Source organism: Aspergillus pseudonomiae (assembly GCF_009193645.1).
Source record: "Aspergillus pseudonomiae strain CBS 119388 unplaced genomic scaffold BDV37scaffold_22, whole genome shotgun sequence".
NCBI classification, from domain to species: domain Eukaryota; kingdom Fungi; phylum Ascomycota; class Eurotiomycetes; order Eurotiales; family Aspergillaceae; genus Aspergillus; species Aspergillus pseudonomiae.
The window spans coordinates 204177-216884 of NW_022476014.1; the positions used below are offsets into that span (position 1 = coordinate 204177).

Sequence of the window (12708 nt, forward strand, 5' to 3'; positions counted from 1 at the left end):
CTACATCATTAAATTAAGCTTTATAGGGCAATCTGTACCTATTCTGACGCCTACTCACTTGTGCCCTCCAGCTACGAAAGTACAGTTTCCCCCAGACTTTACCACATCTACCAGTCTTCAGCGTCAATCTACTGAGTTGACTGAAATTCAAAAATAGATATTTGTCATTAAAACATATCATTATGCCCTGTAGCACTGGCTATCAACTACCCCATGTGTGGATGACGCCCCAAGACGTATACGGAGTGGTAAACTATAGTAACTACTTGTCACCAGCTGACCGGAAGTTGGCCAGTCCAATGATGAAGAGTATAATCTCACCTCTGCTGTATGCGAAGCCCTTCTTGATGCCATTCACAGTACCTGCACTACACAGCAATCACATTGCGCAGTTCTAAGATCGCGGTCATACCTTGATATTTCCGTGAACTGTTCATTATGTTTAAAGCTGTACGTACGGAATGCTAATACACCACCAAGGACGCAAAATAATCCTACACACCGGATCGTTGACCACCATCTAGTTCGTAAACAAACCCGTCATTCCCTCGTAACTCACTCCGCGTATTGCTACGCGCATCTAACTCCCGCTGCGGCTCTTCAGCTGGCAGTTCGCCCCCCACGCGGCTTATGGCCGGTCTATTCTCAAACCACTTTTCTCCTTGTGGTTGCTTCTGATAATCTCGGCGTCGCTTTCTGAGAATGAAGAAGACTATTGCCAATATGATAGCCGCGCCAGCAACACCACCCACCACACCACCTATTAACGCCCCGGTGTGGGTTGATGAACCGTCAGTTTCGCTTGACGGGTTGGGCTGGGTATCCGTTGAGTTGGTGGTAGCTTTCTGGACAAAAAGTGATTTCAAAGCTGGATCAGCCCACGCCGACGGATAGGGCGAGGACTTGATGTCATCGGCGGTTGCGGAGGGGACTGAATAAGCCGATAGTCCGGGCTGTGGATGGGTGAGCTTGTATCTTAAACGATCAAGAGAAGGGTAGATGATCATACGTCAAATTGGGCCCGGATAACCTCAGATTGAGCGTCATATATGAAGGCAGGCGTATCGTAACATCCTGCATCGGCGTCGTCCGCCCACGCGAGCCGGCCTCCTACACCGAATATTTGCCGTCCGTATGCCTGACAGACATGGGTCATACGAGGCTTGTTTAGAGGCCCGGCTTGAAACCATTTGAAAGATGGGATCGATAGATAGGAACTGATAAGTCAGTGTTAGGCTGAATTATAATATATAGAATGATTGGAACATACACATCCGTAAGCGACTTCTTGGACTCGTAGTCCGCTCCTCCAATCACATAGATTTGGTACGACGACGTCGAGAGATCTTGCTCGACAACTGCGCAAAATTGGGTTCGTGACGCCACGCTGCCGGATGTGGTTTGATTGTACCACTTGTTTCCTGCGATGTCATAGACCCACGCATGATTCCATGGGTTCTGGTATTGTGCTTTAGCAGGGGTTTCTGAGCAACGCTACCATCCAAACACTCACTGGAGTCAGAGTTGCATTGATACCGTTCTGGATGGACGGAACCTCGCCCCCCACAAACACTAGGATCCCTTTCTCTCCAACCGGAAGATATACCAGTGCGCCCTGCTGTACAGGGGTAAATGGAGCATCAAACTGTGTAAAGGTCCCAGTTGTTGTGTTGAATTGAATCATCCCCGTTGCATAGTCTACCGTTTTATCGGTGATCGCGGGCGTCGTATCGCTATCTTGATACCCGCCTACCCAATATGCAGCTTGGATTTGGGGCGCATCAACGTACGCTATTCCTTATGTTAATGCGACAATCCAGCCAAGCACGGATAAAGTAACACATTACCCCCTCCTTGTAGTCGCACCGGCTTAATACTCGTCTGCTGCAACTTCCAAGATCCATCGGCAATCGTGTATGTCCATAGTCCCTGGTCAACCGAGGTGTCGTCCACGCCTCGCCCGCCATACGTAAACAGCGTAGTGTTGTCCTTGTCCGACCACATTGCTTGGTCCTTGATTTTCGGAACCGCGCCGTCAACCAAGCTCATCTTATATTTCGCGCCATCGTCAGTCGAGAATGAGGAGGATAGGTCAAGCTGTACGAGGTAATTGTCTACTGGATGATTAGCCGGAGCCGCGGGTTTGGCAATCGGGGTAAGAGCGTGTACGTGATGCATTCGTATCGCTGGGAATGAGGCCACCGTCGAGATCTACCATGTACAGGACATCGTTCACAATGTTCGCTGTATCAGTTAGTCGCTATACTCTTCAATTGCGCAGGTGATCAAGGCGCGTACCCCCGAATTTGTAACTCCGGCAGAATCCATCAGACAAGTCGCTCAATACCTTAGCTTCGCTTAACGAAAGCAGCAAAACCAGGTGGATAAAAGCCAGGGACATGAGCCATGCCATGGTGATATTGCGGGCCGGTGATCTGAAGTCGCCGTCGCATCAAGGGGCAGAAGTGCGCTTCGGACATGGGGACATAATTATACGAGGGGTTGGCCCCCAATTTGAAAATTAGTCCAGATACACGTTAAATATACTAGCTCTAAATGGTACACTTGATGCAGTCTAGTATGCTAGCGTCTTGTTTTGATCCAACGAGGACGATCCTTTTACCGCCTGTGCCTTGCAGGGTCCACCCCAAAACAGCCTCGCGTGTCTTGCACTGGAGTGGCCTGTGACTTGACAAACATTGAGCTTATTTTACCACCGTGAATCAAGTTATATAAGCTTGAAAACAAATCTACCTTCATTAGGGCCTTGTATTTGCGCTGGCCGTGTAGACTCTCGTGGTGTATGCGGTTAGATACTAAGAAAATACCGGATCGCTTAGGGCTTCACCATATCAGGCGTCGGTAGTCTCATTCCAAGTGCTCATCGATGTTATCGCACAGCCTAGCTCTACGCAGAGTCAACGAGGTTTTATTTGATAGATTGGAATTTATTTATCCTACATACTTGGGTATGCTTCTTCTTCTTCTTCTTCTTCTTCATGCCATATTCATTCGTCGACCCCACCGGCTTAGCGGTCAGCTTTTTGAGTAAATAGACATCTAGCCATACTGACACATACATGTATTCTACCAACCACCAGGACATCTAATAACTGATATGCAACGAAAGAACTCCTTTCGCCGACACATCAATAGATCCAATCTACACTAGTAGCATTGTAGAACCTGCCTGCAAATAGTACATCAAATCATAAATCTAGCTTTACATTTTCGGTGGACAACACAGCTACCATATTCCCCACGTTTGTGATAATGGACTTATTCCCACCACTCAAGCACCAACAGGTCCCTTTGTCCTGACTCCCCGTACCCTCGAAGTTATAAGTGCAGCCGACATCCGTTCGACCCTGGTAATTGTTCATAGAGTTGCAAAGCGCCAGACAGTCCGCGAATGAGCTCTGCACACTTGAAGATAAGTCTTTCTTCGAACTCGAACTGATATCAGCGTCGCAGAAGATATAATAACTAGAACTTCCTGATCCGCCCGAAACATTCCTTACTTCGGTGTTGTTGGCATCGGGACAAGTATAGTTTGTGCTCTTGTCGAAGAGAGCAGTGGATGTTGGTGACGGACCCGAGGTTGATGTGCTGGATACCGAGGATGTCGACGACGAGGATGATGGCGGGAACAGCGATGCTGATGGGGTGGATGTAATACCTGAGCTGGTTGTCGCCACAGGAGCCGTCGAGGCAGAATGCGACCCTGAAAGATTAGCACATCCCATCACAAGTTCTTGAACTGACCCTAGACATACTAGTAAGGCCGACTCCCAGTCCAACAGCTAAGGCGATCACGACCGCAACAAGAGCTGCCACCGCTACAGCAAGCCAGAAGGTCATCTTGCGTACACCACATATCCTGTTTTCGCGTGGCACAGACTCGTTGGCCAGCACAGGCACGATGACATGGTGTGGGTTATTCTGGTTTGGAACGGGTTCTAGCCCCGCTTGAACAACCTCTATGCCATGGATTTGTGCCACTTCTTTGAATGAGTCGGACATGATTGATGACACCGAAACTCAAGAAGAGAAAAGAAGAAGAAGAAGAAACTGACAGCAGCTGTGCGAAGTTAGCGCTGGCGTTCTAGTGGCCGTATTCTGCCTTGCATCATATTGATGTTTGGCGCCTAAAATCATGATTAGCGCTAGTTAGCCATATCGCTGCAAAGGGTCCTATCCGACATCCTGGACTGTTTCTACCAGTAGAAATTTATCCGAGCGTCAAAATAAAACATGGGGTTAACTGTGATTGCTTGAAGGGGTCAGTAATGTTAAAAATGTGTCTTTTACACAATATTTCTTCCCAAACACTGACAGACTCTATATAGAGAGGGAATGCACAAGTACAATACCGTGAGAATTGCAAGGAGGGCTTGGTTAGTATATTTTCAGCCAACGCCAAGCGTCACGGAGAGCTAAATCTAGCATAAAATATGGTCAACTTGCTCTTTCTATCGAAGCCCTGGGGGTTTAGTCCCCCCATATCAGGAACTAAATTATGCCAAGGATTCAGATCATTAATCGGCCTCGGAAGGTGGTATGTTGTCTCGTAGCGAAGTGTCCAGCCCAGGATGACAATGATTTAGGGGCAAGGGATCGCCATCATGGGAAGCATCTGTGGGTCTCGTTGGCCCTAGCCGAGGGCGCTTAAGCGTTGACTGCCTACCACATTGGACGATTACATGATAATCCCTGAAAAACCCTTGTCCGCCCATTGCCTTTCTCGACTTTGCGCAGTAGTTCAGGAGCTCTGTTTCGGACAAAGCATCTACCCAGCTAAAATGAGTCGGGTTCGATAATTATAGAAGGTATTTATGCTAATCGGGGGGTGGCCACTTGTTACTGAACATGTGCGTATGATACGTCCTCGTCAATGCCCACCTAGTTGAAGCACTCGGGAATACACATTTGGGTGGTAGTTGTAGGGCGAAGTGCCGCTCTTCCCGTCTGTCATTTGGTTCCTTTCAAGCTCCAGGTACTCGCTATTATTGGCCCACTCCTGGTAGGGATGGTTTCCAAGGGCATCACAGAAGTAAATTATGGTTACATAAAGACAAAGACGCCCTAACTACAAGAGTCAGCCACCATCCCATCCTGCGTAATGATAAGCGCTGGTCAAGGCCCCTCAAAGGGGACATGAGCTTAGTGTCCTGTACTAATTCACGCGGCTTATTCCGTGAACTAGACAGACTGCGCTGGGGTTAGAAGGAAAGCATTGACAGGAAAGGCAGTCTGTGGGGCGTGAAACCATGGGAGAACAAATCATCGATAAATATTTAACTCGAGGTTTTACGTCTGACCCGCTCCTCTTAATATCACGCCGCGGATAATTGCATTCTTTTCCAAAAGTCCGTTTACTTATAGGCCGCCGCCCATACTTACGGGCTGACGGGCGGCACCCTTTCCTGACATATCAGAAGAAAAAAAATGGTCAACCTCGTTAGGCTAACTAAATTAATCAATCGTCCTTTATTACAGGCTACTATTCTGTTTGTAATAATCCTCTTCCTCTTCTGGGCGCTACCGCGCCCGTCATATACGGGAGAGAGCGCAAGTGCGTCCGGGGCGGCCCGCGGCGACCTAGATGCGGTGAAAAATGAGACTCTTGGGGTAGCTATCCCGACGCGCAGCAATATCATCAGACCAGTAACTGATATTTCTGAACCAGTTTGAGAGGGTCTTCTTCATCAACCTACCGAACAGACCGGACAAGCGCGATTATGTAACACTGGCTTCCTCTATCGTACAGTTTCATCCGGAGCCCATAGACGGGGTGTTTGTGGAGGATATTGACAAAAAGGCATATCCTTCAGTAAGTGCAACTTTCGCTCGGACGCCTTGTAGGGCCGCTACTAAGGTCTTACGGTTTGTCTTAGAATTGGGACCCTGGCTATCTACCAGGTGAGTTGGGGGGCTGGCGGGCACATATGAATGTCATGCAAAGGTACGAGAATACGAAGAAAATTGTGAAATTCCCTCTCATTCGCGCTAAAAGGACTGCCATACTCTAGAATAGTGCAGGACCGGATCTCCACCGCATTCATCCTTGAAGACGACGCGGACTGGGATGTCAACTTGAAGAAACAACTTCAAAGATTTGCATCCGCTTCGCAGTTGGTACAAGGTGATACCAAACCCTCACATTCACCCTATGGTGATTCCTGGGACCTGCTCTGGATAGGGCACTGTGGGATAAAATTCAGGGCTGGTCCAATCCACGTGACAACTGATGATATCACGGTCGTTCCTATCCCAGAGCTACCCCCGTACTGGCGCGACCCTCCCATGGGAGCTGGCAATAGCACCCGCTTAGTGGCACAAGCAGAGGAGGGAGTATGTTCTCTTGGATACGCAGTTACCTATTTTGGAGCCCAAAAGATTCTTTCGGCTCTTTCATTGACACCGGCGGGTGGCGGTGCTCAGCTCGATGTGGCAATTAGTCGGTACTGCCAAAAAGGCTGGCTGAGATGTATTGCTCCCTTTCCATCATTAATTGGACTTTGGAAGGCGGCTGGGCCAAAGGCGAGGGGATCGGATATTCACAATGACGATGGTTGGGTTGAAAAGGAGACCTCGGTGGGATCTATATACAGTACTATGTACAACGCTGGCCGCTTGTTGGCTGGTGAACGTACAGTACATGCAGTATCAGACGACGCTCTACCTCATGAAATAGACCCTACACAGTTGGAGCTACCGGAAGGGGCGTTGAAGACGCTTGACAATACCGGAATACATCAGCTTATGGTGGGGGGCGTATGAGAAATTTCTTAAAGGCTAGTATTTCAATATCATGCTAAGCGCCTATGCTATTCTTTTTTTTTTTTTTTTTTGGCTCTTTCACTAAGTGTAAAATAAGCCTTTACATGCCTAAGAAACCAGGGAAGCTATATAGCGTATCTGACACATGACTGATATCCTCTGATACAGGAACAGTTAAGGGGCTCCTCTCGTGTCATTGTGATAGGCTAGGCTGGAAAAGCAATGCCTAGCCTGGCTGTTGCTCGGGCTTACTCGAAGTGTTCTTATTTTCATCGCTTTGGAATCCTTGTATCAGGGTCCCTTGTAACCGAATGGCCATTCACCATGCTAGTCCTAATCTAACACAAAGAAAGACAACCTCTGAGGTAGTACTAAGTGCTCATGGAAAGGACACTAATGCAGCTGCGCCATAAATGTGAAGCCGAGTCGTCCTTGCATAGCGTGCTAATAACTACTCTGATGGGCCCGCAGTACCCTAAGGGTTTCTTTCTCTTTTGATTTCTTTCGAAGGTATACCTCCATTCCCCTCCTCCCACTCGCCTGAGCCACCATGAACAATCGGAGGCCACTCAGTTTGTTTCTGCATATATTCTTAACTATACTACTTTATGGTCCCCAGATAGCATTGGTACAGGGAAATGGAAAAAGCAACCCAAATATATTTGTGAATCCCCCTGCCGCTGACTCGGCTGAGAACCCCATCTGGGTTCTGGGGGAACAGCAACAGATTTCATGGGTGACAACCCTAACTACTTTTAATGTCTCTATGTGGCAGCAGAGCTTATATCAAAAGGCTGGGGCTAATATGGGAAACATTTTTTTTTACGCATTGATAATTTTTATCATTGACCTTCTGGGTTGAACCATCTGACTGACAACCAAGCTGAAATTTGAAGCCCAGGTACACAACACCGGGGTGACTAACTTTACCTGGATGGTGCAAACTTACGGTTTCAGCCTCAAAGTCTCGCCAATATTTTTCCTTTGGATAAATGCCGATGCCCCCGAAGGATTTACTTCGAATTACTTCAACATAACCGAAAAGAAGCGGACTACGAGTACGTCGACTTCTAACACAGCGACTTCGACATTGGAACCTAACCCAACAACGCCACCCGTATCCTCATCCACAAACAGCACTCCATCTCTTCCAACAGGAACCTCCCAAGCGTCGGCATCTGGATCTGGCCTTGATTCCGCCACAAACATAGCACTTGGCGTTGGCGTTGGCGTTCCCGCGGTTTTTCTGCTCGGTGCGCTTACTTACCTCAAGTATCGCCAGTCTCAATCGACCAAAAGTAAAACACCTATCGTGCCCACAACATCTGCAGCAATCCCTACAACAAGGCAGCCACCTCCGTCTCCCCCAAAAGAAGTAGCTGGAAGCCAGGTTACTGGCTGGTGCCCGGAGCTACCCGACCGTCCATACTGACCACCGCTTGACATGTCGGGCTTATTGAACATGATCATGGCCCGCGCATAATGTATCCAACCTTGACATCTTGGGGTATTATCATCCCCAGTCGTGTATACAAGTCTTTTACATCCAAAATTAATTGAAATATTCGACAAATACAACCCCCGAGCTAGTAGATTATACTATCATATTCGGTGATACATGGCGATTCACGGTGCCACATATGGTCCAAGAAATCGCCAGTGTCCGAAACTTCTGGGCCGATCTGGCAACAATAGTGAAAACGATGTGCAGAAGCAAAGATATTTTGCAGATGGAGTCTCACTAACACTGCCATATTCTAACTGATTACTGTCCAGAATGGGGACATTGAATCTCGTCGCCATGGATCAAGCTTCCTTACATAATCTGAGCGAAATCCAGCTTCGCGTCCAAGGGGGCCAGAGCTCTCTTCCTACCCCAATGATCCCGCTTTCTCGAGCCCGACGAATGTTATCGTCCTCATTTTCCATCATGGGACTGAATCTAAGCGACTGTGATTTCATCAGCTGTGAAAAGGAATCAGAAACATCTAGCGTCTTTCAAGTATCCTTGCAAGGACGACGATGTCTCATGAAGGTGGTATGTATACTCCGAAACCTCGCCACATTACTTTGCGAACCTATCCTTAACAAAATCAGTATCATACCATAGAGAAGCAGCCGTGGCATCCTACGTACAGAGAAGTTGACCCCTTCCTCTGCGAGAGTGCCGCATATGTTCGTTTGAAAGAGTAAGGATTGTGTCAGCAAGGGGTTGTCCTGGATTTCTATGGGGTGATCGAGCAAATAGACCCCCTTCAATGGCAACCTCACTTAAATCGTTTCCTGAAGGACAAACTTCTTCCAAATGCTGTTCTACTGGAGTTTATTCCAAATATTAAGCAAATAGATCTTGCTACCTACACCGAAGACCGTGCTGCTGCTCTTTTGCAAATTATTCATCAAATCCATGACGCTGGAGTTTGCCATGGCGACCCATATCCTCAGAATATGGTAGTTCAGCCAGAGACAGGCAGAGTGCTCTGGATAGATATTTATCGCGCTCAAACTGTTTTCGAGGGTTCTATTACCGATAGACAACGTGACTGGATAGAAGACGATGCATTAATGGCCTCTGAGCTACTAGACCTTCTGGTAAGGAACCTGGCCTTGTGCCTTACTCAGCTGACCCGCCTTTAGGCAAAGGATGTTAAGCTTGGACAGCTTTTTCATGCATGGGGTTATTATTACCATTATTCATGACAGTTCTATAGACCCTAATGTCTAATATACTTACTCGACAAACCAGCTAGTCCTGCTTAAGTCATTGCAATGCATTCTATAGTCATTCTAAACTTTTAATGGTGGTATCAGCCGGTAGCGTATTGAATTTATTGCTTCTTTGGTTTCCTTTACCTTTGTCTTTCCATTTCAAGTCCTCTCTCGGCCTTGAAATTTGCTCATGTGGTATATAGACATATGTTGGACACAGCCCGAATAGTTGTATAGTCCAAGTTAGGTAAGTGGATCTATATGAGTAGATATAATTGGCTCATGTCCTCATCGTACCCCGTACCAAACTAAATCGGGAACGACGCGGAGAAACAAATGACCGATGGTTTTAATGGTGTATGCTATCGTTGCCTTCGACCTCATTCCTATGAATCCGATCTGCCCAGCCGATTCTTTTTCCACTGGAGAGACACTTATTATTTTTTGTTCCAAAGGTGTAAAGATTGGCCTACACGTGATGACGGATAAGAATACTTCAGATTCAAAACATGTAAAAGTGATATCCCTTTCCCAGTTCCAATTTCTCTTTCACTGTCTAATCAAAAGTATAGTGTGATCTGTGCTTCCGCACTTTCTCGAGAACTGAGCATTTGGTGCGACACCGTCGCTGTCGTTAGTAACCTGACCTTCGTCTGCTTTCTGAAACCTTGTGTTAGAATTGTTGACGACAGCTGCAAAGATACCAGGGAGCAGCCCTTCAGTTGTGGAGTATGTCTTCAGCGGTTTGCCCGCTCGGACGTGTTGACCCGGCACTTGCAACGGAATCACCCAGAAGCAAGCGCATCCTCGGAATATTTACCCCCCACGACAAGACCCCGCACATTTATGGCTTGTGATCGATGTCATTCCAAAAAATTGAAATGTGTCGGGGGAATTCCTTGCTCGTCTTGCCGTACTCGGGGGGAGTCATGCCTGTTCAAGCGGAGGGGACATCGTAATGCTCGCGCTTGCTCTAATCAAACGTTAACGCAGGTAGAGGGCGGAAGTCCATCCTTTTTGCATCGTGCAACGTCAAAGACTCTAGCAGACGTGGACGATACCGAACGAACTAGTAATGCCGCACATAATTATTCTCGTGCTTCTAACGCGGAAGCTGCGGCTGGGGAATACTCACAAGGTCAGCCCGAGCTCGGTTTATCTTGGGATGAGCTCCTAGATTCAACAGTTGTCTCCACTGGATCATTGCCGTATTCCGATAATCTAACAGTGGGTACACAATGCTATCAAGTCATTATACTCTGGCACTTATACTTAAACAGCTGTTTGACTTCCTGGCATTTGAGGCCGAGGCAAGCTCTGCCCTTGCTCAAGAGTTGATTGGTAGCTCAGATGGATATACAGGCAACGCAGAATGGCCAATCATGCCGCCGTATCAGCCAGCTGCGCAGGACAACACTGCCCGCCCATGTGAACAAGCCTTGAATGTGCTTTTGGGGTATATGAATGAGGTATCCAGTGAAGGACCTTCATCTAGGCCTCAAGATATGGCCTGGATTTACAAAAGCCCCTGCACGGAGCTATACGATATCGAAATGATAGAGATTCTCCTCTCATTGTTTCAACTCCACGTCACTACCACGTTTCCTGTATTCAAGCATATCAACCAACCAGGAAAGCTGCACGAGGGGCTTCGTCTGGCGATGGCTGCGGTGGGTGGCATATATTGTTCGACATCCGGCGCTTCCGTCGTGGCAAAGGCATTGTTCTCAGATGCCCGCCGACTGCTCTTGACCTTTGTAAGGCACTTTCATATCGTTTGCATACATCTCCGCCGGGATGACAAAAGAGGCTGCTTACACCTGTCTTATATACAAGGTTTACTGCGATGAAGAAGTCCATGATGTCGATGATCAGATTGGAATAATGAAATACGTATGCGACCCCAATTCAGAACAGTTGTGCCGGATGGTAACCTTAAACAGTTCATTTGTCTGGAATTATTCGGAATCCTTAGTGGCGACAAACGATGCTACGAAATCACTGAAGTTTTCCACCCAACGATGTTAGAGGTCGGCAGGCAGCGCAATGGGCTTTGCTTCTATATTTACTAATCCGCGGAAAGGTCGCCTACACCTTTGGAATCCTACCCAGTAAAGGAATGCGAAACACGGATGATGATGCCAAGAATCGGTATTTTGTCCTATCCTTGCCCGATCGATGCTCTTTGCTAATGTGGGGCAGGGCTCTCGAGTCCATCTATATCCTTGAATGTTATAGAGTCCTCTTGCTACAAAGACCACCTCATTTCTATCCTACTCTTGAGGCTTCTGAAGGACAACCAGTTGAAGGCTGCTATCTTCCTGGGATACTCAGCAGTCTACTCACACCGGGTTCAACCATTGATTTGACATGCTTTCTTTACAACCAGAATGTGTTGGTCGCTGCTCTTGCGATTCTCTCTTGGCCAATCATGCCACGGGGCTTTGACAGTGGAAAGGAACAGTGTCTCTGGTCTCGTGAATCCATCGAACTAGCGTTGAGTCGCTGGCGGCGCTTACTGCCTGTCGACTCTCAGGACAACCTCCTGCCCCTTTATTCTCTCACTAACATCACGTTAAATGCGAATCTGCGTCTCATACAGCGCTTCGCCTTTTCAAGTACCGACTCCAGATCCCATCGCCATATACCAGACCACATTCTCGTCTATCTTCGAAGGTGGACACGTACTGAAGAATGTCAAATTTCATTATACCATGCAGGAACATTGGTAGAGCACGCCACGACCGTGTTGTACGGTTCTGGGACCTCCAAAGTCCACGGTACAGAGGACCTTTCACCAGTTGCAGAGATACCACATCTCTCATATGGTATATTCTTTTCATGTCTAGTGATATGGTGCTACCAAGCGCTTGCAGAGAAGCGAGACGACCAGCTCTTATCCACTCTCAACAAGGGGATGGGCCTTCTGCAGAGCTCTCAAGTACACATATCTCAGATATTCTATCGGATCATGACAAAAGTCACAGTATCTAGTCAGTGACTTTACGCGGAACCAAGGTTACTCAATACCAAGCAGCAGAAAATCTTTCCATGCAATTGAATAAAATCAGCTTGCTGGTGTGTGATCTGCCGTGGTGTGTCATGATCAACTAAGGCCGCATGGACATTTTGTCCAGCCTCATTAGAACTGTGCAACGCTGCCCACATATCTGGCTCGCATGAATTTCAGTTCAAGATATCAACGAACATGTAGAA

General features: G+C 47.5%; 4 protein-coding genes across 4 annotated transcripts; 3 read left to right on the forward strand and 1 right to left on the reverse strand.

Annotated features, from left to right (window-relative positions):
* Positions 1–262: 262 nt before the first annotated feature.
* On the reverse strand, positions 263–4023 carry BDV37DRAFT_270573 (uncharacterized protein; the record flags this gene model as incomplete). Its single annotated transcript, XM_032084581.1, has 8 exons — positions 263–363; positions 560–953; positions 1010–1217; positions 1271–1458; positions 1514–1791; positions 1848–2114; positions 3290–3679; positions 3777–4023. 8 exons carry the CDS (start codon positions 4021–4023, stop codon positions 263–265), a joined length of 2073 nt encoding a protein of 690 aa, XP_031942898.1.
* A 1425-nt stretch (positions 4024–5448) lies between these two features.
* On the forward strand, positions 5449–6783 carry BDV37DRAFT_293043 (uncharacterized protein; the record flags this gene model as incomplete). Its single annotated transcript, XM_032089307.1, has 4 exons — positions 5449–5631; positions 5690–5833; positions 5898–5965; positions 6033–6783. 4 exons carry the CDS (start codon positions 5449–5451, stop codon positions 6781–6783), a joined length of 1146 nt encoding a protein of 381 aa, XP_031942899.1.
* Positions 6784–8713: 1930 nt separating this feature from the next.
* On the forward strand, positions 8714–9483 carry BDV37DRAFT_293044 (uncharacterized protein; the record flags this gene model as incomplete). The annotated part of the gene is made up of 4 exons (XM_032089308.1): positions 8714–8821; positions 8881–8958; positions 8989–9375; positions 9421–9483. 4 exons carry the CDS (start codon positions 8714–8716, stop codon positions 9481–9483), a joined length of 636 nt encoding a protein of 211 aa, XP_031942900.1.
* A 751-nt stretch (positions 9484–10234) lies between these two features.
* On the forward strand, positions 10235–11209 carry BDV37DRAFT_89987 (Zn(II)2Cys6 transcription factor domain-containing protein). The gene is made up of 3 exons (XM_032091406.1): positions 10235–10719; positions 10773–10802; positions 10855–11209. Exons 1-3 carry the CDS (start codon positions 10339–10341, stop codon positions 10933–10935), a joined length of 492 nt encoding a protein of 163 aa, XP_031942901.1. The 5' UTR covers positions 10235–10338; the 3' UTR covers positions 10936–11209.
* Positions 11210–12708: the final 1499 nt, after the last annotated feature.

What these genes read in the sequence shown, in the direction of transcription:
- BDV37DRAFT_89987 (XM_032091406.1), top strand. Translation starts at nt 10,339, where the DNA reads ATGGCTTGTGATCGATGTCATTCCAAAAAATTGAAATGTGTCGGGGGA. An exon ending in CGTATTCCGATAATCTAACA is followed by an intron (nt 10,720 to 10,772) that starts GTGGGTACACAA and finishes ATACTTAAACAG; the next exon opens with CTGTTTGACTTCCTGGCATT. An exon ending in TCCTGGCATTTGAGGCCGAG is followed by an intron (nt 10,803 to 10,854) that starts GCAAGCTCTGCC and finishes ATGGATATACAG; the next exon opens with GCAACGCAGAATGGCCAATC.